Source organism: Ramularia collo-cygni, assembly GCF_900074925.1.
Source record: "Ramularia collo-cygni strain URUG2 genome assembly, contig: RCC_scaffold11, whole genome shotgun sequence".
Lineage (NCBI taxonomy): Eukaryota > Fungi > Ascomycota > Dothideomycetes > Mycosphaerellales > Mycosphaerellaceae > Ramularia > Ramularia collo-cygni.
Window position 1 is genome coordinate 186,249 of NW_019716265.1, and position 27,951 is coordinate 214,199.

Sequence of the window (27,951 nt, forward strand, 5' to 3'; positions counted from 1 at the left end):
AAAATCCCCCCTTGGTCTCGCACAGAACGAACCCTTCCATATCTACCCAACAACCCTCTCAAAAACCAACCATGCATCGCACCATGGAGCTTTGCGAAAATTACGAGTACGAGCAAGTCGCCGACAACGCCACCGGCAACTCAAGAGACCCAAAATCCACCGACGCCACGTCCCAGGTGCCCCATGCATTTTCTGACGCTCTCGAGTATAAAGTCAAGACGAACATGATCAACACAATGTTAGATTGGGACACAGACAGCGAGTATGATGACGAAAAGGGATTCTCTGAGACCGAGAACGATGGTCTTTGGGACTCGGATTGCGAGAGTGAACTTTCCGACGACATGGACTATTTGATGCAAAGTCACGACGAGGAGTTGCCCTTCCTTGCTCGCAATGTGTCTGCATATCTGGGGGATTCTGATAGTATGATGTCAAATGACGAGAGTGAGAGTGAGAGTGAGAGCGAAGAGGAGGAGGAGGAGCCGCCATTTCTTGGGCCTGAGGATTGCCTCTCGCCAGATGAGCGGACGGAGGTTATTGGGGCTGCAAAGAAGGTGGTATATGCTCGTCACATGTTTCTGGGCCAGTAAAATGCCATCTTGAGGAAGAAGTGGGAAGGAAAACTTGCGGAGGCTGAGACGATATTGCGGGAGGTGAAGGAGATGTTGGGAACAAAGTTGTGATTGAAAAAGGAGAGGCTGATTGAGATTTGTAGCAGAGGCCGATTGAAATTGTATCGGATAGATGTTCTCGAATGAAAATGCTCGAAATTTCAAAATCCTCAACCCTTGTGCTTCTCGGTGAGGATAATTCAGTCTGGCTCGAGGCAAATTCACGGCAAACTTGTGGTGCCAGTAGCAAACATCATCGAGGCCGGGCTGATAATACGGGAAGAAGCCAAAATAGATGCTATCGTCTTGCGACTCGCAATGCTCGCCGAAGGAGTAGTGCCCCAATGCAACAATCGAACGTATTGAACACTGGTCGGCGTAGGAGAGATCTTGGTCACGTCCTGTCAGTGCTAGGAGACCATCGGCGGAGGTCTTGAAATTCCTGTCTCGAGAAAAAAATGACATGTGGCTGCCGAGGGCTAGCTATTTTTGCCCTTGCGGTGTGTTCGTCAGGCGAGAACTGTGGAACAATCGGATGCAGTGAAACACGAGACATGACGCTTCTTGTTGATGTTCCGCGAACATCGTGTCTTTACGAAAGCCTAGGCAAGAAGGGAGCACAGCCATGCCATGGCCGCCTTGGCTCCAAGCTCACGCGGAGACAGTTCAAGTACGACCAGAGCACTTCTTGTCATCGTCGCATGGTCGGCAAGAGCACAACATGAGGTGACTTCAAGACGCGATCTCGATGGTCGAGGCAACCCACTCCGCCCGATTTCGTCCGCAGCTAATGTACTGCAACGTCGAAAAGCTCCGTCGTCGGTATCCAGAGATACAGCACCGTCACTGAGTGTGTACACATTCACGTCATGCCACCTCGCAGCTGCATTGGAACGTCCTATCCTTTCCAGCCTTCCATCGGATCGGAAGCCAACTAGAAGAATACCTGACTGAGATTTGAGTGCGACGTTTGCGTTGCATTTGTGGCCAGGACGAGAGCGAGGTTGCAGTCCATATCAGCATAATGCGACATGCCTGGTAGTGGCAATTCGAATCCTGAGCGAGTAGGTAGTTGCCTTGATGGGTTTGCTCTTTCTTCTCCCTTTATCGATCTCATATAAGAGGACGACCAGCTCCATCTTGCCTTTGATTCCTACTTCCTACACAACATCAAAGATAATCTCAGTCGAACCAACAGAACGCAGTCCACATACCTCGCAGAACCACTACCGAAGAAACAAGAACCATGCAGCAGACACTCGCCCTTTCAGTCCTGGCCCTATCCTACCATGCCTCTGCTCTGGCGCTCCCACAAGTCACTACCGGCACTGCCACCCCGCTCTTCCCTTCCAACACCACAATTACCTTTTATCAAGGCACTGCGCTTGCGCAMGGAAACATTGGACGAGACCTGGTCATTGAGTCGAATCTCAACGCTCTTCAGAGCCGCGACATCGGAGTCTGCGGCATGATAGTTGGCCATGACACGATCCAACAAGGCACCTGCATCAACCTTCGCACCGCCGCCATTGGACTCCAGCAGACGGATTACGGTAGCTGCAGCTTCGTGCTGTTCATGGGCAACGCTGGTTGCGATCCCGGTCCGGACGGAACGGGGGCAGTCCAGCTGGTGATTCCAATCCCCAATGGAGAAGAGACGACGTGCGTTGGGACTGGGGTGTTGGATGGCGGCAAATTTCAGCACGCGAGCGGGATTTGGGTGTGTGGTTGAGGCCAGAGTGGTGACTCTGGTGAGAGAGAGGGGGAGCTTGTGGGTGTCCACTACCCTACCTACAGATAAYGTTATAAGATCGGCAGACGCAGAAAGACGATGGAAAGGAAAGCAATGCTATTAACGGCTCAGCGCGGATATTGAAAGACGTACTCTGACCTACGTAATTACCTGCCTCCAGTATACACGACTCGGCAGCGATGCACATCCATGTCTCATCGACAAAATGTTGAAATCAGCTGCACCCGTGGTACTGCGGAACACCCGTTCGCGCGCTGCACATGGCAGCACGGTCGGCAAGTACGTAGCCGCCGATCGATGGCAAGCCGATGAGGCACGGCATTACCTTAGGTATGTTGTCGCCCTTTGCTGCACCAATCCGCATGGCACGCGATCACGGGGACTCGACAAGCGATGCTCGTTCGTATGGGGAGGGGATAGGCCTGACATGGGGAAGGCGGAGTGAGGCGTGCAAAAGGCCCGATACTGCCGCGGTGGATGATTGGATCAGATTTGGATGCTTGGCCGGCGTTAGATTCGGTCTCCACGCGGGGAGAGCTTGGATGGTGGAGCATAGGTAGGTAGTGACTAAAAATTGAGAGCGCTCGTTGCTGTGGCATTTTGATGACGACCTTTTCCAACCGCCTTTGAAGGGTTGGGGATGCGACGGAGATTTAGTTTGAGCAATTGATGGATGCTCCKAGGCGTAGGTTTGTCTCGGTTTCTCCCCAGGAAGATTTTGCTCAACGCGCGGGCGAGAAATCATTGAGGATCTTGGAGGAGATCACTGAATTCAACGTCACTACCCGCTGGGACGAAAGCCCGGAGCTTCGCGCGAGCCCGCCAACCTTACGGAGACTAGCAGCTGTCGAGCACCAGCCGCCGTATTATTATGTAGTTCAGCTTTGTTTCTAGACCACCACCTCTGTTCCCCACCAAACATACATCCTCGACCTCACTCTCTTCATTCTGTCCATTCCAGACAGATAGCATCCGACGTTCAAGCAGCTTCATTGTGCAAGGCTGCGGTGAGAGATACAAGGTACGACCTCCAATGGCCCACTTCCCTTCCCTCGAGCGTGGAGAAGCGAGGATGCTCCGCCCTTCACGAGCACGCCGACGCACCTTCCTCTCCACAACTTACAAGCCACCCACCTCGCGGCTCCCTTGATCGCAGTTCCAACATCCTCTGACCTTTCTTCAGCAACTTATTGTAGACCAGCACACCGTCGCCCACCATTTTCTCCTCCTCCACCCTCGAATTCGCTTCGGCGACCACCCCCAACATGGGCGACCAGACCCCGCACCGCGACGTGCGCAACCACGTCCTCTTCGAGATCGCCACAGAAGTCGCCAACCGTGTTGGTGGCATCTACAGCGTGCTCAAGTCCAAGGCGCAGGTCACAACCGCCGAGTATGGCTCCATGTACACCCTGCTGGGACCTCTCAACCGCGCGTCGGCGGCCGTAGAGGTTGAAGAGATTGAGCCCAGAGATCCTGCAATGATTGCCACGATCCGCAGCATGAACGACCGCGGCATCAAGACATTGTACGGACGATGGCTCATTGATGGCGCTCCTCGAGTCTTGCTATTTGACACTAGCACGGGATACTACAAGCTCGACGAGTGGAAGGGCGATTTGTGGTCGACGGCCGGCATTCCCAGTCCTCCAGATGACCATGAGACTAACGAGGCCATTGTCTTTGGGTACCTCATTGCTTGGTTCCTTGGCGAGGTGAGTCTTCCCCAGCTTGGGATATAAATCACCCATTGCGAAGCTAACACCATATTTCAGTACGTCTACCACGAGAAAGAGCGCGCTGTCATTGCTCAGTTTCACGAGTGGTTGGCTGGTGTTGCTCTACCCCTCTGCAAGAAGCGGAAGATTGATGTGACGACCATCTTCACCACCCATGCCACCCTCCTCGGACGCTACCTCTGCGCTGGCTCTGTCGATTTCTACAACAACCTGCAATACTTCGATGTCGACGCCGAGGCGGGCAAGCGCGGCATCTACCACCGATACTGCATCGAGCGCGGAGCTGCACACAGTGCAGATGTGTTCACCACTGTCAGCCATATCACGGCCTACGAGAGTGAGCACTTGCTCAAGAGGAAGCCTGACGGCGTGCTTCCCAACGGCTTGAACGTCAAGAAGTTTTCTGCAACCCATGAATTCCAAAACTTGCACCAGACCAACAAGGAACGCATCACGGACTTTATCCGAGGTCATTTCTACGGACACAATGACTTTGACCCCGACAAGACCTTGTACTTCTTCACCGCGGGCCGATACGAGTACCGCAATAAGGGAGTTGACATGTTCATTGAGTCGCTGGCTCGTTTGAACCACCGGATGAAGAGCGCGGGATCAGACATGACAGTGGTTGCCTTCATCATCATGCCTGCACAGACAACATCCTTGGCTGTGGAAGCTTTGAAGGGACAGGCGGTGATCAAGTCGCTACGCGAATCCGTGGGTCACATCGAGAAGAGCGTTGGCAAGAAGCTTTTCGAAAAGGCACTCGCTTGGCATGAGGGCGCCGAGGTGCCAGACGAGAAGGACCTCATCACATCTCAGGACAAGATCATGCTTCGGAGACGACTCTTTGCCATGAAGCGCAACACACTCCCACCCATCGTCACACACAACCTCGTCAACGACGCCGAAGACCCAATTCTCAACCAGATCCGCCGATGCCAGCTCTTCAACCACCCATCCGATCGCGTCAAGGTCATTTTCCACCCAGAGTTCTTGAGCTCGGGCAACCCGGTCCTGCCAATGGATTACGACGACTTCGTCCGAGGAACGCACATGGGTGTTTTCAGCTCCTACTACGAGCCTTGGGGCTACACACCTGCAGAATGCACCGTCATGGGTGTGCCTTCAATCACCACCAACCTTTCCGGATTCGGCTGCTACATGGAGGAGCTCATCGAAAACGCACAGGACTACGGCATCTACATTGTAGACCGGAGAATGAAGGGCATTGATGACAGCGTGAACCAGCTTTCAGAGTTCATGTTCCAGTTCACGCAGAAGAGCAAGCGTCAGCGCATCAACCAGCGTAACCGAACGGAACGTCTGAGCGATCTCTTGGACTGGAAGCGCATGGGTATGGAGTATGTCAAGGCGCGGCAATTGGCTTTGAGGAGAGCATACCCTGCTAGCTTTGAGAAGAGTGATGACGAGCCCGGCTTCTTCGACGGCACTGAGAGCATCAAGATTTCGAGACCTCTGTCAGCGCCCGGCAGCCCAAGAGAGCGAAGCGGGATGATGACTCCTGGCGACTTTGCCTCACTGCAGGAAGGTCGCGAAGGTCTGAGCACAGAGGACTACATTGCCTGGAAGTTGCCCGAAGAGGTTAGTACAGCAAACTACAAGAATGGCCAAAGTTGACGCAGCTTACTAACTCATTCACAGGAGGAGGTCGAGGACTACCCATTCCCACTCRCCCTCAAGACAAAGACCAAGAGCGCAGACGGCAGCGGAGCGGCGACCCCTACCCTATCTAATGGTAACGGTACTATGGATTTGCCGGATCGTGGTGTTCTCGCGAGCGCAAGTACCATTCAATGATTGACCTCATTGAGATGAGTGCATCACGTGGAGAAAAGTTGAGTAATTGGGCGGTGTTGGATCCTGTTGAGTGAGAAGGGTTCAGTTTCTACGGCAGCTCGCATAGCATCATCATATTTGCATATATCTGTACCACTACTCTGACTGAGAGAGAGCGAGAGAGAGAGCGAGACGAAATTGAGAACTTTGGTAGTGTTGGGAGCTTGTCCCTGCAGATGATGTTAGTTAGCAAATTGTGTGTATATGGGCTGTCTACTGGGTCGTGTCACGACTCACTCCAAGCATCCTGTGGCCTCTTGCCAGCCTTGTTATTATTGCTCGCTTCGACCGACCTGCATGGCATCGGCACTTGTTGAACCGAGACTCCTCACTCACCCTGGCTGGGGGTTTGCCTCGGTCAGCTCCGGCTACCAAAACCAAAACCATCTCTTGCATTGGGCGAATGTGTATTTGATCTACGTTGAGTAGAACTCGACTAAATTGTCGCTTCTTTGAGTTTGTCTTTTACCGGCAACATCAGCTTCGACCGCAATCATGGCAGACATGCCGATGCCTCGTAAACTGTGGACTCCTCCAGACCCACAGAACTCCATGGCCTACAAGTTTATGCAAGAAGTCAACCGAAAGCGTGGTACTAACCTGCAATCATGGCAGGATCTTCATGCTTGGTCTGTGGAACAAAGGTCTGCTTTTTGGGAGGAAGTGTTTGTTCAGCAGCCAATTATTCACTCTGGGAGTTATTCTAAGGTTGTTGATGAGGATGCTCGTAAGTCAAATATACAGCGACTTTTCATCTTCGATCTAATGTTGGTGTAGGTATGGATTCGATTCCTCCTTGGTTTGAAGGAGTCAAGGTCAATTTTGCCGAAACGATTCTCCTTGATCCTGATCCCAAGGATCCGAGTAAAGGAATCACTTCCAGGAAACATGACCAGAAGGTAGCGTGCACGGAAGTCAGAGAGGGAGGAACTGAGATTCGAGACTGTACTTGGAGAGAACTTCGCGAGAGAGTCGCTCATCTTTCCAATGCCTTGCGAGCGAGAGGTGTGAGGAAAGGCGATCGAGTTGCTGTTGTTGCGAGTAACTCGATCGATACTATGGTGGTCATGTTCGCTACTACAGCTGTTGGCGGAATCTTCTCCTCGAGTTCCACGGATATGGGAACGAAGGGTGTGCTGGACCGACTGAAACAGATCAAGCCTCGATATGTTTTTGTTGACGACTGGGCTCTGTATAACGGCAAGACGCTCGATCTTAGACCCAAGATGGACGAGATTGTAGAGGGCATGGAGGATGTCTCGGAACTGAACGGGATTGTGAGCATGCCCAGGACTCAGGGGAAGCCGATAGATGTGTCCGGAGTAAAGAGGTGTGAGACTCTGGCGAACTTCCTCCAGGCCGCTCGAGGAGACAAGACCCTCCGCTTCGATCGCGTGGAATTCAAGGATCCGTTTTTGATCGTGTACTCCAGCGGAACGACAGGAATGCCGAAATGCATTGTCCACAATGTAGGAGGCGTACTCCTCAACGCCAGGAAAGAAGGAAACTTGCATCGAGACGCTGCAGAAACCAAGGACATGTGTGCTTTGCAGTTCACCACCACGGGCTGGATCATGTACCTGAGCAGCTGTCTCAATCTCGTCAATGGCGCTCGCGTCATTCTCTACGATGGATCACCATTCCAACCTGATCTCGTCTCTTTCCTCAAGATTGTCCAGGATCTGAAAGTAACGGATTTGGGCATTTCACCACGCTACATGCAGACGCTGGCCACGGCAAAGCCTCCAGTTCTTCCTCGGGAAGTGGTTGATTTGAGTCGACTCCGTCATGTGACAAGTACCGGTATGGTTCTTTCAGAAGCACAATTTGAATGGTTCTACGACCAAGGATTCCCTGAGCATGTTCAACTGGACAATATCAGTGGCGGGACGGATTTGGCTGCTTGTTTTACTATGGGCAATCGAATGCAGCCTGTTTATTGTGGTGGCACCGTTTCCCCGGCTTTGGGAATGAAAGTTGAAGCTTATGATCAGACGGTTGAAGGAGGGAAAGGCGTCAAAGGTCGACCGCTTCCGATTGGAGAGAGTGGAGAGATGGTCTGCACACGAGGTAAGTACGGAAGATGCTGTTGATCAGAGTTTAACGCACTCTGCCATGCTACTGAATATGTATGTGGTGCTAATGCGATCAACTGCAGGATTTCCAACTCAGCCTGCTCGATTCTGGGGCGATACAAACGGGGAGAAGTACTTCAAATCCTACTTTGAGCGATTTGACAATGTAAGTGGATTCGTCAATCAAGTGGTGTACATTTGGATGGGCCATGGCCCTGCTGACATTCTTTCCTCTAGGTCTGGACACATGGAGATTTCATCTCCATCCACCCAAAAACAGGAGGTAATCACTCCCACATCTTCGCTGGTTATAGGGATCACACGTCACCAAAAAGCGGTTGCCTTGAGATATTCACATCGGTCGGACTCAACTATTCAAATTGAAGCTGACTTCGTATAGGTGTATACCTCCACGGCCGAGCAGACGGCGTCCTCAACCCAAGCGGAGTCCGATTCGGCTCAGCAGAAATCTACAATGTCATTGATCTCAACTTCCCCGACGACGTCCAAGATTCCATTTGCGTGGGACAGAGAAGACCTCAGGACATGGACGAAAGCGTCATGCTGTTCCTACTGATGAAGCCCGGGAAGAAATTCACCGCAGAATTGGTGAAGAAAGTCAAGGATGCTGTTGCGAGGGATTGTGGAAGGAGATATGTGCCGAAATATATCTTTGAGACTCCAGAGATTCCGGTAAGTGTCTTGTCTTTCGTTGATGGGGGAATCTGTTGCTGACGGAATCATAGACTACGATTAATTTGAAGAAGGTGGAACTGCCTATCAAGCAGATCGTGTCTGGAAAGACGATAAAACCTTCTGATACTCTGGCGAACAAGGAATGCTTGAATTTCTACTACCAGTTTGCTCGAGTGGAAGAGCTGGTGGAGCCGAAGAGCAAGCTGTAGATCACACCTGTCGATATGAGAAATCATCAACAAGAGCGGCGCACTGAACTGCTCCCTCGATTGATTGGCAGACTACTCTACTAGTAGTCAGTATTATAGCAGGCCTAGAATCGACAAGTCTGTAGAGAGCGAGGCCTTAGAACATTGTGGGGATGAATGAGGATGTCTTGTCCCCATGAATAATCCTCATATCGACAGCTCCGCTGTAGATATCTCAATGAAAGCCATCTTGAACGGCATTCCTGCGAAAAATGACAAATGAGAAGATGAAACAAGTCGAAAACCTCCCCATTCAATCGTCGTTAGATAAATGATCTAGTTCTAGCTGTAAAAGAGTGTCGTCAATCATTCGTATGTTCAAAGTCCGCCCAAGAAAGTAAACATCATTTCATAGCCCACGCGTGGCTCACCAATTTTCATCATTCCGCCGCCATTACCGTCATGTCTCTCCTCTAGTATGGCTTAGGACCACAGATGCTCGTCGTAGTGTACTTTGTGGTGGTGAATGGCTTGGACTCGGTGCAGATCGAGGTGCTGACGCTTGGTGCCTTGGTGGTGTAGCTCGATGCTCCAGTCTCGTGCTTGGTCGTGACAGATGCTCCGGTGGAAACAATGGTGCTGGGATGAGAGCCAGTCTCCGTGGTGACCGTCTCGATGACAGTGGTGCAAGGTGCAGTGACCTCGATGACACTGTCTGTGTATTTGGTCTGCACAACGGGCTTGCTGGTGGTGTACGTGGACCAAACAGTGGTTGGCACGCCGACCTTTGTGGTGCTCTTGGTGACCTTTGAAGTGGATTTGGTGACTGTCACAGTCTTCGTAGAGGTGTATGGCACGTGTTTCGTGATTGTAGTAGTGTAGGGAATAGTCTTGACCTTCTCGGAGGTCCATGGCGTGACTACTGTGGTGGGTACATGCTTGGTAATGAGCTTGGCAGTGGCTACAAGGAAATTAGCAGGAGAAAGGAGGTGGTATTTCTTAATGCTCACTGTAGGTAGAATATCCAACGGATTTGTCAGTAATGGTACTGAGACTGCAAGTGGGGCTGGCCTTCTTAGTAGAAGTGGTCGAAGTTCCGCCATAGACTGGGGGAGCGGCTGGGGTTGTGGTCTTGCCAGGAACGGCAGAGACAACACCGCTCATGGCGAGGAGGACAACGGCTGCGAGCTGGATTGGAGAATGCATTTTTGATGTTTGAGCGAATGTAATGAGTTGAAAAGCGAAGTATGGGTGAGTATGGTGTAGTAGACTGGGTGATACTGTTGGTGATGAAGGACAATACAAGCGGGAGAGTCTCTTGACCTTTATACCTCCCAATTTGAACTTGCTGTCCTCTGTTTTTGCATCTTCGCTCAGGCGATATGCATACGAGAATAGACATTTCGGCGTGCTTCGCTGGTGTCCTTCGGAGCATACATGCAATCGATCTGCGGTATGGTCAGGATCGATGCATCCGATGGGTAGCTCTGTCCGGCGATTGGTAAGTGGCTCGAGCAATGCAATGCAGCGTCCGGTTGATCGTGGGGCAAAGATGCAGTGGTATATTGGAAGTCTGCATGTGGCTGTCACGATCAAGGAGCAGAATCAACCTAGACTTGCCAAGGCGCACGAGGGTAGCAACCTTGACAAAATCTCCAAGTCTTTTCGTTGTCCCGTCCGACAGGCATGGTGGATGGGGCTCTGTCCAGAAACGGGAATATTCGAAGCACACACGGCGCGGAGTGCAACATACCATGTGGCATGACACAACACTTGATAGGCCATGAAATGCTCTACGATTCCGTCAGTCAGCTGTGGCGTGCACGTCGCGGAAGACTAAATATCTAAAGATAGGGGACAGGCACCGTGGGTACGACAATGTACCATGCTGACAGCAATGTCCACGTCGAAGAGCTGGTGTGTGCGTCGCGTCGACCTGTGCTTGCCCGTATGAGTATCGATGGTCCAGAGTCCCATGGAGATGGAAAGTGGAGTGCATGAGAATTACAGCTCGGTGACGTTGGTTACACGACAGAGGCAAGGCCCACCTCTCAGGAGACCCACCAGGGCTTATAGCTGTTGTGTAACCCAGAAAGCCAGGCAATACGAGAGAGAATTCGAGAACATACCTAGCTCCTAGTGTATAGACATCTTTTTCGAGGACATTTTATTATCGTTGATTGTCGTGAAGCGAGATTGAGAGTGAGCGAGGCTGAGAAAGAATATTGCAATCCTTGTGCGCGCACGTGAAATGTGTGTGTAGGCGTAATATGGCCCGTGKAGTTCGAGTGTCCTAGCATTCTTGTAGTCATAGAATCGGAGAGTGAGCATACTTGGTTGGCATGTGCAGGCGCGCCTACCCGGCCTCATCAGGCTGGGCATTCGCTATAGTTTTCCATCGCAGACTGCGCCGCCGCATAATTCTCTTCTATTGGTGCCCGCTCTGGTCATCGTCAAAAATTGCTCGTCGCTCATCGGACTTGCGTAGGAAGRCGGATGCATCTCCAGGGGCACAAGAACGCCGTCTTCCAGACTTCAGCTCGTGGGCTCGTACCCGCCCACGTACAACGCTGTAACCATTCTGGTAGTGTAGCATCCACAAACCACATCTACTGGAAGCCAGCCCGTCCCACGGAGGTCCCTGCGCTCAAGAAGGCGACTTTCGTGTCAGCAACGTGCCTGCAGATTCGAGGCCACGGCTGCAGGCACCAAATCCGCAGCCAGTATTGTTGCGACAAACAGGCGGTCAACAAAACTTGTGCTGCTCAGCAGAAGTCTGGCCAGGAAACTCTCATAGTCTGATGTGTATCATCAGAAACCATGGCTAGTTGTCCACTGCAACGCTGGTATGGGAAATCCTACGGGGAAATACGTGCGCCGATGCTTGGGCGCATCGGAAAAAGGCACAAATTCGATCGCCCTGTCGGTAGCGACTTTTCGTGCTCGTATATGCGATGCACGGCCCGATTGGGAATGATGACTCCCGTGTAGATCTGATTTTCAGGTTCTCGATTTTCGAAATTCGTCCAGCTGGAGAGAAGGCAAGTAAGAGCAGCGGGACAGCGGAACCGTCCAAGCATTCACAGACCCGAGGACACTGTCTCTCGGCATGAGCGTGAATGTATGACCACTTCGTGCGTAATCTCGCTAGTGGTCGGGGCAAGCTCTTACGACTGCTCCATCGCATCGGCAGCCTCGACAGCTTGCTCGCCTTCGTCGCCTGTGGCTTGCTCTGAGCCTCCCGCAAGTATCTTCGTTTTTACTCTTTCATCCACAGGTCCTCCTGGTGTGTAGGACACAACCTCCCCATCCTCATCTACAAACTCCCACCGATAACGACTGAGATAGTGKGGAATGGCACTCAACTGAGGGCCGTACCGCTGGCTGTTATCATAAAGCTCAAACAGAGGCACTGCAAGCAGTTTCATGTTCTTCGGCACGCTCAACACTTTGGCCTTGGGTAGCTGAATGAGGTAGAGCTTTTTGCACTCCTTCGGCCGCGTTACATGTGGAGGCAGGAACGGATACATGAAGGTCTCGAAGTTCGGTCTGTACCACTGCGCAAGCGTGTCGCCAATCTCCCAGTCGTTGTCCGCGTCTTCCGATGTGCTCAATGACCCGGTGGGAGCCAGTCGTTCGTTCAGCCGAACTTTGAGTCCCTCGATTTCATCGACGTTGTGCGGTAGATAATCCCCTGGGCTGCAATCCGTCAGCAAACATCTCAAACATGATGTGTATCTTGTCGTTCACTCACAGCTTGAAGAAGGCATTTGCAATCTGCAGCATCAAAACATGCGGAKGATTGTGCTCATGACAGACGAGGATAGCTTCACAAGTCCTTCGCATGCCATGTTTGTCGTAGTGCTCCTCCAGTCTGCGCAATCGATCCTTCACTGACGGGYCCTCCTCCGGCTGCGTCTCTTTTGTGCCAAACGTGTAATTGCTCAGAGGAAACAGTCGTATGGTCGGTTGCTGGCGCTGGTCGAAAGGTAGGGTCGCACGCGGCGGGACCGTGGATTGCTGGTGCTTGGGCGGGACTGTTGCCATTGTTGACTCAATGCCGGGAATGAATGCTACTGGTATGGAGCTTGGGGAGCTCACTCATAGAAGTGAGCTTGGATTCACCCGCGTAGCGCGAAGCGAGGCGAACGGGACGGGAACCTTGCCGGATTCCGTACGCTAACGTGCATCCCAGCACATGTACAATAACGGTCACCTGCAACGACGTCGCGGCAGCACATTTGTTACTACCTATTTGATTCTTCATACTCCTGATTAGAACGCTCCCAAAGATCGTCAATCCAATCAATACTCGGTCGCCTTCGGACAATCCATAACATTTTTGTAATGTGCCGGCAAGTGCAACCTTATCTTAATCTTGATATGCTCTAGACATTCCGCAAGAGAGATGGACACCTGTTAACTCCAAGGCGACACCAGATGGTTTGCCTACATCTCGGCGACTGAACCATGTCTGCTGGAAGATGTTCTCGTCAGCCCGAAACATTCGCTGGTCAAGCAAGTATCCGACCACTATCTTCCAAAGCTACTTCCACATGAACACGACGACAAGTCCGAGAACGATGTGAAAGCACGAAATATCGTAATGAATTTCGATGGCCTCGGCGTTGTCTGGTATACCTCATCCAACGCGGACTTTGAAAAGGGTAACACTGGCGAGAGCAGTGATGGCAACCAGAGAGAAGTACGAAGCATCAGTTGATGTGTGATCGAACCGCTGACGATCAGTCGACAGGGCTTGCGACCGGCCATGTACAAGACCATTCAGCCTCCACACAACGATACCAACTTCCTCTCGATATGCGCCAACACCGAGTCTCGTGTATGCTTTGGCCACATACGTGCCTCATCGGGGACTGCAATTGCTCAAGTCAACAATCATCCCTTTGTGTTCGGCAGACATACGTTCATGCACAACGGAGCAGCCAGCAATTTCCAACAGATCAAGCGAGCTGTCGTGAACGAGATGAGCGAGGCCGCGTATGCAAATGTTTTGGGAGGGACGGATTCTGAGTATGCCAACCATCATCACGTCCGWATCATTGTAGCTGACTCGCAATTCAGACACATCGCTGCACTGTACATGACTTACTTGACCAAAGGTGGTGATGCCTCTTCGTTCGAAAATGTGTATCCAGGAGACGAAATGGTTCAAKCGATGCACAGAGCGGTAGCGACAATTGTTGGCTTGCAGCACAAGCTGCTCGGTGACGATAAGAAGCCAAACAGCCTGAACCTCTGTGCAACAGATGGGTTATCGCTAGTTGCTTATCGCTTCCGAAACCATCAGACATCGCAACCGCCGAGCTTATACTACAGCACCAAGGTAGGCCAGATATCCAAGATATGGATCTCTTGAGGTAGCATCTAACCAGTCCAGGCCGGTATGACTCTCAACCGAAAGTATCCAGATAATGCAGATGGTGCCCACGTTCCGGGACGCGAAATTGGTTTGCCTGAGGAATCGCATGGAGAACATCTGATCGTTGCTTCGGAGCCGRGCACAGTACGTTTCTCTTCCATGGTGGATCTGGGCCAGCGCTGACTTCGATACCCAGTACAATGCGGAGGACTGGACACTCATCGGCAAGAACGCCTACTTGCTTGCTGGCCCGAATGGCGTCTTCGAAGTTCAGAACGCGCCGTACGGATTTGGTTGGGATGCCAAAGATTGATGGGATCTTGAGGCCTCACGTTTCATGTGATTGATGAATGACGACGAACTTCCAGGGAAATACAACGATAACCTGCGGTGCACAAATATGCAATTCTTTCTGAACTTCCCATGTATTCCGGTGTTGAGCGCTCCCCGCTGTACTGCACCTGCGACTTGTTGTGAATGAAACGCTTGGCTGTTCTTATCGCTGACGTTGATCTCCTTGCGCCCAACCTTTGCCTGCGTTTCGCATGCCCATCCATTCAGCCACCTTCAGCGTTACTGTCGTGAATCGTCCAAGTCTCGTTAAATGGCAGGCCGTCAATGCAGAATCTCCGCGCCATCTGACTCGCTGTCCTGGATGACAGGCTCCGAATGGCTCTGTGCGGTACTCAATCGCTGGAATCGTGCAGCTTTGGGAGCAGGGTCGCTTTTCGTGTTCCTCACATCAACCTCATCATCGCTGCTATCCAGAAGCTGATGCTACCCGTCCTCTTCTAGTAGCACATTGTCCGGCACATCGTCATCGGAGACGGGCTCCGAATCATCATCTACAGCGGCCGCGCCTTTTTTCGCGCGTTTGGGTTTGTAGATAGCCTTGATCTCTTTCTCCCCGCGCATTCGCAAGCTGAGATCTCTCACKAGGTCAATCCACATGAGCTTTGTGTTGCATGTTGGACAGCTGCCGCTCGTGGGGACAATAGCMCCGTTCGCGCTTGCTCCTTCAGCCTTGAGAAAGGAAGACGCGAGACACTGCAAATGCGAGACCGATCTGCAGCCTTCATGAGGGCAGACCAGAGTGCCAAAGCCCGTGCTAGGGGTCTCTTTGCAGCATATTGAGCACTCGACGCTCCTGTGCACGTCAAACAGCTCACGGCATTTCTCAATTTGTGGTTTCAGACCAGTGTAGCCAAGATCCAGCGCATGAATACCTTTAGGACTTGGATCCGACGGGACGGCTTCGGTCTGACCTTTCTTGGGAGCACAGCTAGACTCATCCATAGTAATGTCGATCCAGGGCCTGAGCTTCTCAAACTGCTGCGTTGTCCATCTGAGCCACATTCGATGAACATCCTCCGAGAAGAAGGTGACTTTGAGCGGCCATCTCTCAAAGCTGGTCGCCCGCAAGAGGAGATGAAGATTTGCCAATCGGTCCGTCAAGCATAATCGAGGCCGCGCAGCACGCTTTCGGACTTTGCCAGTTCTGGGAGAAATCCGAGAAGTCTGCTTTGTTTGTGTTATACGAGAGCTTGGGGATATGTGTCGGGTTAGATTTGGGTTCTGCCATGCCCACCTAAGTGCATTGATAAGTATATTTTGAAGAAGGAATTTCTTGAAAGAGGCAAGGAAATCGAGACGCGATGCCTTTGCACAGCCTGCACGTTCAGTACTCACTCGAATTGCAGAGCAGCGATCTTGCTTGGGAAACCCGTCACAAGACATGTCATCTCCCACGGGCGAAGCGTGTCCCTTGATGTGCGAACAGCTCCACCTTTGGATTCTCCATTGTGCTGCTTGAGACGACGCGGTGGATTAGGCGTAGAGCCGATATAAGTCGAAGAGTGTCGCGCTATAGAGCGCAGTAGATAGCATGCATAGAGCGCTGGGATCGGTGGTATGCCTTTCTCCATGACGTTCAATGCAGGGATTCAGACGCGTGCCATGTTACCTCTGCCCTTACGATCTGCGAGCTGATGTCGAGAACTCCGCGCTCGGGCCATAGCTGGTCGAACGTCACGTCACCTGTTTTCGGTTTGGCGGGACCAAGAGTGTGTTTCATGATTCATTCTACGGAAGGAGCGAACGTGTCCATCTCTCGACTTTACCGTCGTTTGGCACCCTTAAGATGCAGGACGAGTACATGCCTGGTATAATTGTTCGCAAACAAGCATAGTGTCTTCTGTCCAAGTTGAATGGATTGATTAGTCCTCGTGAGCTTTTAATTCGCGGGTTTGCRGGTATATGACCACGGACCACGGACCACCCTCGAAAGCTAGTTGGTTGGACGAATCTGGATCGTGCTTTGGTTCCTTCCACACACATTCCACCACACACGCCTGTTTGTCTGCCTTGCTAACCCGACCGATTCCATCAGAACGGACACAGCAGCTGTCTCGATCACACAAACGGCGAATACATTGCGCGCATCCCGCTGTACGACATTATCGATCGTCACGGCAGCCAACCAGCGGCGTCCCTAGACGATCCGTCTCATGCTGCGACGTGGTCCACACCCTCCACCACAACGAATGCGCAACGATACCACAACAACATACGCCACCAGCTGACCGACTACACTGCTTGGGCCGTAGTGCCCGAAACTCGCCAACATGGTCGTTCCTCCGAACATGGGGCCAGCGCCGCCGCCGCCCGCAATGCCCGCTGCTCGTCCGTCACCCTCCGCCGTGGTAGCAGGCCCTTCGACCATTGCAGGTGCCGCTGCAAAGATGCCGATGAAGGGTCTGACACCGGCAGTGCCAGGAACGCTGCATGGTCCGCCTTCCGGCAACAACCATGCCATACCGCTCAGTGCACGCCGAGCCGAGCCGCTTGATATGTCGACCGTCGAGCGTCGGGGACAGCCTGGTATGCGACAGGATAGACCACGAAAGAATCGCCCGTTCGATCTTCCCGAGGCACCCATCTACCGTCCTTCCGAGGAGGAGTTCCGCGATCCCATGGAGTATATGCGCAAGATAGCGCCAGAGGGCAGCAAGTACGGCATTGTGAAGATCATTCCGCCCGAGACCTGGAATCCTCCGTTCGCGATCAATACAGAGGTACATCGCGCAATTGCTGCATGCATAACTGCCAACACATGCTAACGTGCGGTTGACATAGCGTTTTCATTTCAGGACTCGACGACAAGAGCTGAACTCGGTCGAAGGAGGCAACCGGGTCAATAACGATTACCTAGATCAGCTTGCAAAGTTCCACAAGCAGCACGGCCACAATCTCAACCGCTTTCCGAGCGTAGACAAACGACCATTGGACCTCTATCGACTCAAAAAGACCGTGGAGCGCAAGGGTGGTTTCGATCATGTGTGCAAGGCTAAGAGATGGGCGGAAGTTGGACGCGATCTTGGGTACAGCGGCAAGATCATGTCATCACTGTCAACGTCGTTGAAGAATTCCTACCAGAAGTGGCTTCTGCCGTATGAGGAATACTTGAGGGTCGCAAAGCCCGGCGTACAGCACCAGATGGAAATGCTCAACGGCGGTCCATACACACCCTCGCCTGGTCCGTCTCCCATCAAGAAGCCTCCAGGATCAACGCCTCAAGAGCATGCACCCACTTTGCAAGCTTCCGCGGCTCTTAACGCCTCCCTGAATGGTGGCTATGGCCAGAGTCCGCTACATATCCAGCCGCCGCTACCGCCACAGCATGTAACTCCACAACCTGCGCCGTACGTTCCACAGCCTCCAACCACCGGTGGCTTTACTCCTGTCAACGCTGGCGGCAACGCGTACATGCCGATGAATGCGCCGACCCCACCACAACCTTCTTTCGTGCCCGTTAATGGACCAAATGGCTATCATCACCCCAACCACTCGACGCCCCAGCAGCCGCATGCTTCCATCGAGACACCGCCTCCATCAACTGGCCCACAGTACATCGCGCCGCATCCCAGCGGTGTGGCTGCGCTCAAGCGACAACACTCGGAGCTAACTCCTGATGAAGTCGACCTCATGAGCCGGCGTAGTAAGAGACTGCGCAAAGATGTTCCGACTGTCGCCGGCAGCAATATGCACCACTCGCGGATGTCATCTRCTCGTCTGCAAGCAGTTCGGGACAGAGTTGACTTCAAGCCCGGTGAGATGTGTGAAACTTGCGGCAAGTCCGAAGAGCCCCACAAGCAGCTGAGATGTGAGAGCTGCGATTGTGTTTACCACATGGCTTGCCTTGATCCTCCCCGGCAAATGGCGCCCGAGCACGAATGGCACTGCCCTCGGTGTCTGGTCGGTACCAATGAATATGGATTCGAAGAAGGCGATGTCTATTCGCTAGGTGGATTCCAGAGGAGAGCGAACGAGTTCAAAAACTACCACTTCAGTAGTATACCGCGGCAGTTCTCCCCCTTCAATGAGAACAAGAATCACCTCGAGGAAGACGACGTGGAGCGTGAATTCTGGAGGCTGGTCGATGACTTGTCTGATTCGACAGAAGTGGAATATGGCGCCGACATCCACACCACTACTCACGGCAGCGGCTTCCCTACCATCGAGAAGCACCCGAGAGATCCTTACTCYATTGACGGGTGGAACCTCAACATTCTTCCCCTGGATAAGGAGTCCTTGTTTCGGCACATCAAATCAGACGTTTCTGGCATGACTGTCCCGTGGCTGTACGTCGGTATGATCTTCTCCACCTTTTGCTGGCACAACGAGGATCACTATACGTATTCCGCAAACTACCAGCACTTTGGTGAGAMCAAGACTTGGTATGGCATTCCTGGTGAAGATTCGGAGAAGTTCGAGCAGGCTCTGAAAGACGACATGCCAGAGTTGTTCGAGACGCAGCCAGATCTTCTTTTCCAGCTTGTAACCCTTGCAAAGCCAGATAAGCTGCGCAGGGCTGGCGTGCGGGTGTATGCCATCGACCAGCATGCAGGAGAATTCGTGGTCACGTTCCCAAGAGCATACCACGCAGGGTTCAATCATGGCTTCAACTTCAATGAAGCAGTCAACTTTGCACCGCACGATTGGGAGCCATTTGGCGAGGAAGGCGTGAAGCGACTGAGAGACTACAGGAAACAGCCTTGTTTCTCCCACGACGAGCTGCTGCTAACCGCTGCTTCGCGCGATAATAACATTCGTACCGCGAAGTGGCTTGCGCCAGCCATGGAACGCATGCGCGATGATGAGCTAGAAGCACGACAGCAATTTCTCAACCCCGAACTCACCACCCCGTCGGCTCCTCGCTACCAATTGCCCGCGGAGATTATCGATCCAGATACCGAAGAAGAAGAGGTGATCTGTACCTTCTGCAAAAGCTACTGCCACCTTTCGCGATTCGTTTGTAAAAAGTCGGGCAAGGTCATGTGTCTACTCCATGCTGGCGGATACGAATGCTGCGACTCGTCAGACGTTGAGCGATACTCGGGAGCGAACGGCGAGCACGTCCTTTACTATCGCATGACGCAAGAGGCTTTGAATGCAACTGTTCGCAAGGTGGTCGATAAGGCTAATATCCCTGAAGTTTGGGCCGCTAAAGTCGACAATGAGCTCGAGGAGAACCCTCGACCATCGCTGAAGCATTTGCGCACGCTTTTGACTGAGGGTGAGAAGATTCAGTATGAGCTTCCCCAACTTCCAGATCTGCGACGTTTCGTGGAGCGGTGCAACGAGTGGGTCGAGGAGGCCACTTTCTACATCACTCGCAAGCAGACGGGTCGACGCAAGAGCGAAAAGGCCGGAAGGAAAGCTACGGCCAAAGCTGCTGAGGTTGACAAGGAGCTCCGGAACGTGGCCAACATTCGGAGGCTACTAGCCTCGGCTGATAAGCTTTCCTTCGATTGCCCTGAGATCACCACCTTGCGAGATCGTCTGGAGAGTATCGAGGAGTTCCAAAAGGACGCCAGTGTCGCGCTGGGCGACATACATTCCAAGACGACGCAAGATTTCGAGGAGCTGGCAGAGCGGGGCCGCGACTTCCACGTGGACATTCCCGAGATTGAGACACTTGACAGAGTACTCAAGCGGCTGAGATGGAACGATCTTGGCAAAGCGAAACGTCCCAATTCCGAGACTGGACAACAAGATCAAACACTCGGTGATATTGAACAGTTCCTCGCACAGGGCGTTGAGCTCAATGTCCCGGACACCAACCCTGACATGGCCTTTTTCAAAGAGCACAAGGCGCAAGGAGAGCTGTGGGAGCAGAAAGCAAAAGAGCTCATGTCGGTTGAGCAGGTTCACTATCAACAACTCGACGCGCTGTCCCGCCAGGCGTCAACGTTGCCGGTGACATCCGAGACCCTCGAGCAGGTCGACGCTATCCTCAAGAAGCAGCGCGAGGTTCAAGACAAGATTCAGTCACTCGTCGAGCGAAGCAAGGATCCCGAGTTCCGCAACAGGCCTCATTACCAGGAGATGAAGGCTGTAATGGACGCACTCGAACAGCTGCAAAGCAAGCCAACCGGAACCATTGATCTCGAGAAGGAGTCGAAGCGACACGAGGACTGGATGCGAAAAGGAAAGAAGCTTTTCGGCAAAGCAAATGCTCCTCTGCACATTCTACTCCAGCACATGAAAATCGTGGACAGGAGGAACGAATCGTGCTTTGATCTCAGTGACAAGCCCCGCGGACCGGTGGAGCCTTCTTCTCGTGCTGCGACACCGGAGGATGGMAATGATCATGTTTTGCGGACAGAAGGAAGCACCTCTAGCAGAGATGTGTTCTGCATTTGTCGCAAACCCGAGGCTGGTATGATGATCGAATGCGAGTTATGCCACGAGTGGTACCACGGAAAGTGTCTGAAGATCGCTCGCGGCAAAGTCAAGGAGGATGACAAGTACACTTGCCCGATTTGCGATTGGCGTGTCAAGATTCCTCGAGACGCAGCTCGTCCGAGATTGGAAGATCTGCAAGCTTGGCAAGATGACCTTGAAACGCTTCCCTTCCAGCCTGATGAGGAGCAAACGCTTAACAACATCTGTGAGCAAGGCCAGGCATTCCGAGAGTATATCAAGCCTTACGTGGAGCCTGCGATGCCAGCAACCGCCGATGAGGTCGGTATGATGAGATTCTACCTGAGGAAAATCGAAGGCGCCGATATCCTCTTGACGGAGGAGACGAATTATCTGCGACGTGAGCTACACGCATTCGCGCCAGTCGCACCGATTCCGCCACCTGTGATTGAGGCCTCTGGGTCAACCCGCAAGCCGCGTCCTACCAAACAGCAGAAGCTCATGGCACACTTGGGCATCACCAATCCAGATCATCTCCCCAAGGAATATAAGATGAAGCCGCATTCTGTGAAGCGTAAGCAGTCTGGTGTCGGGGCCGGTGCACCGCACCACCTTGCAGGTGAAGGCTCCAGTGCTTCGCCAACTGGTTCGATGACACCAGGTCCACGCGGGTCAGGGCTGCCATATCCAACAACCGATCAGCCACACCAGCCACGTAAACATCTGACGCCGCTAGCACTACAAGTTCTCGGCACCTCAGCTGGTGTTGATATCGTTGACGAGTTCTTGGCATCCGAACCACACGCCAACCGAGATCGATTGATGAAGGTCAAAGCTGTGGTGGAAATGAACGATCCCGACGCCATGGTCGATCTGGAGACTTTCAAGTCGCGGGTCAACGCCGTTCCCACACCTGCTTCACACAACTACGTACCCGCTGCGCTTGCGACAAATGGCTCTTCATCCACATTCTCCTCCGCTCCAAACAATGAGTACGTCCGCGCGCCTAGTCAACCAGCACGTTTGGGTTCTCCGGCAAATTTTGCCTATCCTCCACCTCCTGGCGGTCATTCCCCCCCACCCGCCCAATTCGGCGCTCAAATGTTCCATACAGGTGCAGGCAATATATTCGACACTCCACCTCAAACGCGTTCAGAAGACAGATCTGGTCACATGGACGGTGCCACATCTTCCGATTTTGGCGGTAGAGCTAGCGGTGGCAGTAATATTCCCAGCGGCATGCCGGCGGGTATGTTTGACTCTCCTAAGCAGCCAGTCACAGACCCGGCGATTTCCCAAGGCTTCGCTGGCAGTGCTGGGATCAACAGCCCTGGCTACGGTGGCAGCCAGCATAACATGGACAATGTGTTTGCGGACTTGGTGCACGATCAAGACGATGGGATGGGCGGAAACGATGGCGCGAGCGATGTCCATCAACCATCCCAGGAGGCGAAATATAACCCTCCACCAACTTGGGAGGAGATCTCCGCTCCAGCCAACACGGATGATAACCAAGTGGGCGAAGGCGACTCGTTGCAGGCACAATCATCTTCAGCGGCACAGGGCTAGTGGCAATCCTGGCATGAGGGATACAGCTAATGTGTGGTGCGTGCCTGTAGCTTGAGAAAGGCTCATCTTCACTTTTTTCTGGCGTTGTCGAGGTAGCAGCATTCGGGAGCATTGTCGTGCGTATGGAGTTGTTTTTGTGCTGCTTTCGGACGGATCACATACAGTGGGAGAAGGGGCAATGGGTCTTCACAACAGTGAGTGGAGAGGAGTAATCGGCTCAGTGGTTTCGAAATGTTTTTTGTGCGACGTCGGTGTATGATGATGTGCAGAGTAGCCTTATCTTCAAATATTCAATTGCTGCCGATGATTGTGACAGTATGTGCTGTCGACTTGTGGCCGTGATTTGCTTCCATTTGTAAAGCATCGACATGGACATTGATCGTCTGTCGTGTCGTGTAGTAGGAGGAACACGTGACAAAGGTACTACGAGATGTACATGTATACGTAGTGGCTTGAGGTATTCTGTCACGAGCCCTCGAAACAGATTGCTTCTCGATCTGTGAAGAGGAGAAGATGTCTTCCGACGCGGCTACAATTCTAGAAGGAGCGGTAATGATGTTGAGACAGGTTACGTGTTTTTGAAAAAGCACGCCTCTAGAAAAATATAGTACAGTAGAGTCATTACTGCTAGTTATTGTACAGAATAGCCGGCCATTTCCATATCGTTCCCGACCTTCCCAGTCATGACATGCTATCCTCTTCTTCCTCCCCACCATCCTCTGCTTCCTGCTCTCCGCTGCCTTCCTGAAAAGCTCTATACTAACTCCACTAGCCCTCAAAGTCTTCGTCCTCMTCGACCTCCTAGCCATCCGGTTAGCTAAAAAATGACAACCTCACTGCCGCTATCATCACCAGAGTAGACACTGCTGCTATCGTCGCCAGAGTAGACACTGCTGCTATCAGAAGCAGAATCCTTCCTCCTCCGCGACACCCCAATTCTGTCGAGAGTACCCGCCGTCACCCGTTTGAACGATATCTTGCAACGGTTCAGCTGCTCCATGCATGTTTTCAGCGCTTTGTCGGCAGACTTCCTTTTCTCCTTTTCATGCTGGTAATCTTGTTCAGCATCCCACTCGCGCTCCTGGGACGCCTGCAACTTGCGTTCGAGGTTCAGGTTCTGCTTCCGGAGTCGCCGATTCTCTTCCTGCAGGTTTTCCACATCCTCCCGTCCTCGGACTTGACGATGGTACTTCCAGCAGGGAAGTGTTGCTCGCCATAGTGATAGCATACTGGCGGTGGCTGAATCACACGGTGGTCGATGGTGTGGAGATCCTTAGCAATGTTCGCCGCAACCTCGTCCATTTCCTCCTCGTTGTCACGGCATGTATGACAGCAGCTATAAAGTCCCAATTCGGAGGCCTTCTCCATTAATTCTGCTTCATCGGCGAATTCTACCCGATGGTGAAGAATCTCATGTCGTATTTTCCAGAACTTCAGCTTATCGCTGTTCGATGCATGTCGTCGTAAGTGGTGAGGTACTCTCCCGCAGCGAACGGTCCTCTCAGTAGTGTCCCTGTCCTTATCTCTGGTGCCCGGCGGGACGACGGCGTTGACGCACAACCTCTCCCATTCGGTTTTCTCCGTGATGGATACCTGATCGTAAGTTGGACACATGGTGATTCCGTGATTGGTTCGGCTAACGACTTGAGTGAATAGATTGCAGATATATCGAAAGGGAAGATTGGCTGGCGATGAGCAGGCTCAATTTGGGCGGATTGAGAATGCTTGAATTGGCTTGTTCCAGGTGAAAGTTGCCCTTTTGTCCGCGTTGAACTTGGTGCGGATGGTGATATCAGCAGAGATGGAAGTGGAGGGTTTCCAGATAAGCGGGAGCATACTGAAACTAATGGTAGAATCGACCAAAGCAGCTCTCTTCACCGCTTGATGCCATCTTCCAGCTCGGGCCGGCTACAGTCCTTCTCCAACCACTCGCGGGTGGATTCTGCGGAAAGATGCGTGATGAGAATTGCCTCCCGAGCAGCGCGGAAGAACCATTTGGGCCTTATCAAGCGCCGGGAGCGCTTTTAGGGCATATTACCTCATCTCAGACAATGGCTGATGGAGGGCATAGAACCGCGGAGGATTGCGCACTGGTCGTCCGGATTGAAACAGTGCTTGCTTGCGGAGCTCGGTCACGTCAAGACACTCCCAACACCTGCTCTTGCCATTAAATTAGCAAGAAAGCGAGCTCAGCCTGCTTGACCCACTTACTACTAAGCAACCTTGGAATACACTACAGTCCCTGCGCGCGAACCATCTCCGTGACCCAGCTCGACCCAAGAAAACCGTGGCTGGCCTCCTCATCGACATCCTAGTAGATTTATGTAGAATTCCAGGCAAACAGTGTTTCCGCACCGGAATCAAGAATCCACAGGAAAATTGAGCCGGAAACCTGCATCAACATCGATTAGATCCATTTCGGGAAGCTCACCGCATTTTCAAAGAGTCCGATAACATCAACTGCGACTTCCCGTCTCTCTCGCGGCAGAGTGAAATGATGGAAACAGGGAGCAAAGCCAAAAACGTTTCCGGTCCTAGATTATCTTGCAGCTCTGTCACACCAGGTCGCAAGCAAGACATCTTCGTGGCTGATCTGTCCATATTCGTCATGTCCCTACCAGCTTTTAAAGCRACTGGTGGAGATTGAAAACAAACAGCGTTGCCGCTCCGCGATTAACGTTCTGTCAGGATGTGAGCAGGAAACTTGCAAAAACAGCAWTCGAAACAATCCGCGTAAGACTCACCGCCGCCGAATTTCTTCTTCTCGCAGCTCCCCTGATCCAATCGAAGAACAACAGCAAAGCGACCAAAGGATTTTAACCAGGATCTCTCGCAGCCTTCCGTGAGGGTTCACAATCCAGCCGACTCTTTTTCCATTTCCGAGCATGCAAGAACACCATCCGCGGATGGTAGTCGCATTGCAGTAGTGCGTGGCTGAACTTTCCATTGAGGCGTATAGAAACTCTCCTGCGCTTGGCATGACAGGAGTAGATGGAATAAAGAGCTAATCCTGAGCGAACTGGTCCCACGGGATTACAACTGTCTCCTCTCAATTGACCTGGGAAATCGTGGTTGAAGTCATTGGTCGAGATCGCGGTTGGACCAAGTTGGAGACTGAAGCAAACACCGCTTCCGCACCACCAGGATCAAATATCTCCGCCGGCAAAACAAGGGATTGGCACCCTGCATGAACCGCGATCCATTTCGCGTGAGGAACCATGACACAGGCCTTGAGTGGATGATGACTAACCCCAGTTCCAGGCTCCTCTTCCAAAACTTGCGGACATGTAAGCGGATCGTGATGCGACAAGAGACACATGTGCTAAAGAGGAGGAAATGAAGCAAGCGCATGAACACTTAGCATGGATGAAAGCAAATGTCAGCTGGCAAGTTCACAGCCAGCCACTTACTAGTCTTATGGTGGTAAAGAGGATGCCAAACAGTATGCCCCAAGTTTTCGAAATCTCATGGTTGTCGGTATCTCGCTGTACAAAAACGCTCCAGCATCTCTGGATCGATGCGGTGGTCTAGATGTATTTATAAGGATTCATGATCCCATTCTGCACGCAAGTCAGCAATCATCCATCACTCATCGAATCACACCTTTGATTGCTTCAAGGATAACGGAGGTACTCACCGGATCGTACAACCCCTTCACACCCCTCATCAAGCCCACCATTGTCTCGCTCCTCGAATACCCCACAAACTCCTTCTTACTCAACCCTAAGCCATGCTCGGCACTGATACTCCCTTCCCTCTTACTGACCCACTCAAACACCCAGGGTTCCAAGACCTTCTCCACGGCTTTATCGTACCTCCGCGTAGCAACATTAAGATGTAGATTTGAGTCTCCCATGTGTCCATACCCGACCACATCCTTGACGGGACAGTTCTCATCAGTTTCAGACATCATTCCATTTTCGATGAACTTTTGCCGGCATTCGTCGACAAGAGAGTAGAGTTCTGGGAGAGGGATGGAAAGGTCGTATTTGTAGACTCCGCCGAAATGTTGAGAGGCTTCGGAGATTCCTTCGCGACAGGCCCAGAGATTTTGAGATTGGGTTTCGTTTTCGGCGACGACACCATCTTCTACGATGCCTTCGCCCATGACATGTTCCAAGAAGGCTGTGAGCTTCTCGCTGTCGTGGTCAGAGTTGGAGCCGGAAGTTTCGATGAGAGCGTAGAATGGGTAGTCATTTTCCAAGGGAAGTTTAGCTCCCGAGGCGGACTTGTAGAGCTTTTGGGATTGTCCATCCATGAGTTCAAAAGCGGACAGGATTTCTTGAAGAGACTTCTTCKCTTCTTTAAAGGCTGATTGGACTTTTTCATAGGATTCAAGACCAAAGTATGCGACGTTGACGGCGGGACTTCGTTGCGGGCAGAGGATTGACACCCCGGTGATGATTCCGATTGTTCCTTCGCCACCAATGAAGAGCTGTTTAATGTCGTAGCCAGTGTTGTTCTTGCGAAGTTTGGAAAGATCGTCGAGGATGGTGCCGTCGGGTAGGACAGCTTCCAGACCGAGAACGTTTCCATGAAGGGAGCCATATCGAAGCAGACGGAGACCTCCCGCGTTGGTGGCGACATTTCCACCAATTTGACATGTCCCTTTGGCGCCGAGATCGAGAGGAAAGACGTGATCACGTTCCTTGAGGTAGTTGTCGGCATTTTCCAGCACCACGCCACCATCCACGACCAACACGCCTGATACATCGTCAAACGAGCGGATCTTGGACATGCGGGAGAGATTGACGACTATTTMGTCGAAGACGGGGACGGAACCACCAACGAGACCCGTATTGCCACCCTKGGGGTTGACGGCGATAAGGTGGTCATTGCAGTACTTCAAGATCTTGCTGACCTGCTGGGTGGAGTCGGGTTTGRGGACCAGACGAGTGTGTCCGCGGTATTTCCTCATCCAATCGGCATTGTACGCCTCCAACTCGTCGAATGCGTCCTGATTGACTCCATCGATGAGGGCATTGTCCACACCTAGCACGTCGCGGAAGAACTTGACATCCTCGGCGTCGATTTCCTTGAAGCGTTCGTCTCTCTTGATGTTGGGGTAGGAGTCCGAGGTGTAGGAAATGTTCTTCTGACTGGTGATGCCCGATCGTGAAGGTGGAGGTGCTTGGTCGTCGTTGTTGGAGGCGGTTGTTGTGGCTTCCGACTTCCAGCGTCGTTGATATTGAGTTGTAGAGGGCGAGGCTTGCTGAAAGGCAGCATTCGCAACCCGCAGGCGTCGCAGGGCGGGTAGCCGTAGACAGCGATTGACCGGCAGCATCTTTCGTGTGCTGAACTTCCGTTGGTGGTGGTCAACAAGGAATTGAGGAGCTTACTTTGTCTTCATCAATTGTTTGATTAGAAGC

General features: G+C 52.3%; 11 protein-coding genes; 6 read left to right on the forward strand and 5 right to left on the reverse strand.

Annotated features, from left to right (window-relative positions):
* Positions 1 to 71: 71 nt before the first annotated feature.
* Positions 72 to 593, forward strand: RCC_07144 (uncharacterized protein; the record flags this gene model as incomplete). The annotated part of the gene is made up of 1 exon (XM_023772402.1): positions 72 to 593. The coding sequence occupies one exon, from the start codon at positions 72 to 74 to the stop codon at positions 591 to 593; it is 522 nt and encodes a 173-aa protein (XP_023628170.1).
* A 1,267-nt stretch (positions 594 to 1,860) lies between these two features.
* Positions 1,861 to 2,346, forward strand: RCC_07145 (uncharacterized protein; the record flags this gene model as incomplete). Its single annotated transcript, XM_023772403.1, has 1 exon — positions 1,861 to 2,346. The coding sequence occupies one exon, from the start codon at positions 1,861 to 1,863 to the stop codon at positions 2,344 to 2,346; it is 486 nt and encodes a 161-aa protein (XP_023628171.1).
* A 1,286-nt stretch (positions 2,347 to 3,632) lies between these two features.
* Positions 3,633 to 5,747, forward strand: RCC_07146 (probable glycogen synthase; the record flags this gene model as incomplete). XM_023772404.1 has 2 exons in its annotated part: positions 3,633 to 4,082; positions 4,143 to 5,747. 2 exons carry the CDS (start codon positions 3,633 to 3,635, stop codon positions 5,745 to 5,747), a joined length of 2,055 nt encoding a protein of 684 aa, XP_023628172.1.
* A 714-nt stretch (positions 5,748 to 6,461) lies between these two features.
* RCC_07147 (probable acyl-CoA synthetase) lies at positions 6,462 to 8,946 on the forward strand (the record flags this gene model as incomplete). XM_023772405.1 has 6 exons in its annotated part: positions 6,462 to 6,693; positions 6,744 to 8,036; positions 8,125 to 8,207; positions 8,279 to 8,324; positions 8,442 to 8,734; positions 8,788 to 8,946. 6 exons carry the CDS (start codon positions 6,462 to 6,464, stop codon positions 8,944 to 8,946), a joined length of 2,106 nt encoding a protein of 701 aa, XP_023628173.1.
* Positions 8,947 to 9,398: 452 nt separating this feature from the next.
* On the reverse strand, positions 9,399 to 10,131 carry RCC_07148 (uncharacterized protein; the record flags this gene model as incomplete). XM_023772406.1 has 2 exons in its annotated part: positions 9,399 to 9,886; positions 9,936 to 10,131. 2 exons carry the CDS (start codon positions 10,129 to 10,131, stop codon positions 9,399 to 9,401), a joined length of 684 nt encoding a protein of 227 aa, XP_023628174.1.
* Positions 10,132 to 12,092: 1,961 nt separating this feature from the next.
* Positions 12,093 to 12,972, reverse strand: RCC_07149 (probable mRNA cleavage factor I subunit; the record flags this gene model as incomplete). XM_023772407.1 has 2 exons in its annotated part: positions 12,093 to 12,624; positions 12,680 to 12,972. 2 exons carry the CDS (start codon positions 12,970 to 12,972, stop codon positions 12,093 to 12,095), a joined length of 825 nt encoding a protein of 274 aa, XP_023628175.1.
* Positions 12,973 to 13,531: 559 nt separating this feature from the next.
* RCC_07150 (uncharacterized protein) lies at positions 13,532 to 14,621 on the forward strand (the record flags this gene model as incomplete). XM_023772408.1 has 5 exons in its annotated part: positions 13,532 to 13,630; positions 13,682 to 13,959; positions 14,011 to 14,272; positions 14,327 to 14,452; positions 14,505 to 14,621. 5 exons carry the CDS (start codon positions 13,532 to 13,534, stop codon positions 14,619 to 14,621), a joined length of 882 nt encoding a protein of 293 aa, XP_023628176.1.
* A 464-nt stretch (positions 14,622 to 15,085) lies between these two features.
* Positions 15,086 to 16,233, reverse strand: RCC_07151 (related to Structure-specific endonuclease subunit slx1; the record flags this gene model as incomplete). XM_023772409.1 has 2 exons in its annotated part: positions 15,086 to 15,896; positions 15,998 to 16,233. 2 exons carry the CDS (start codon positions 16,231 to 16,233, stop codon positions 15,086 to 15,088), a joined length of 1,047 nt encoding a protein of 348 aa, XP_023628177.1.
* Positions 16,234 to 16,932: 699 nt separating this feature from the next.
* Positions 16,933 to 22,582, forward strand: RCC_07152 (related to DNA-binding protein jumonji/RBP2/SMCY, contains JmjC domain; the record flags this gene model as incomplete). XM_023772410.1 has 2 exons in its annotated part: positions 16,933 to 17,382; positions 17,444 to 22,582. The coding sequence occupies 2 exons, from the start codon at positions 16,933 to 16,935 to the stop codon at positions 22,580 to 22,582; spliced, it is 5,589 nt and encodes a 1,862-aa protein (XP_023628178.1).
* An 817-nt stretch (positions 22,583 to 23,399) lies between these two features.
* RCC_07153 (uncharacterized protein) lies at positions 23,400 to 23,810 on the reverse strand (the record flags this gene model as incomplete). The annotated part of the gene is made up of 1 exon (XM_023772411.1): positions 23,400 to 23,810. The coding sequence occupies one exon, from the start codon at positions 23,808 to 23,810 to the stop codon at positions 23,400 to 23,402; it is 411 nt and encodes a 136-aa protein (XP_023628179.1).
* A 2,361-nt stretch (positions 23,811 to 26,171) lies between these two features.
* Positions 26,172 to 27,866, reverse strand: RCC_07154 (probable D-lactate dehydrogenase 2, mitochondrial precursor; the record flags this gene model as incomplete). Its single annotated transcript, XM_023772412.1, has 1 exon — positions 26,172 to 27,866. The coding sequence occupies one exon, from the start codon at positions 27,864 to 27,866 to the stop codon at positions 26,172 to 26,174; it is 1,695 nt and encodes a 564-aa protein (XP_023628180.1).
* Between the last annotated feature and the right edge of the window lie 85 nt (positions 27,867 to 27,951).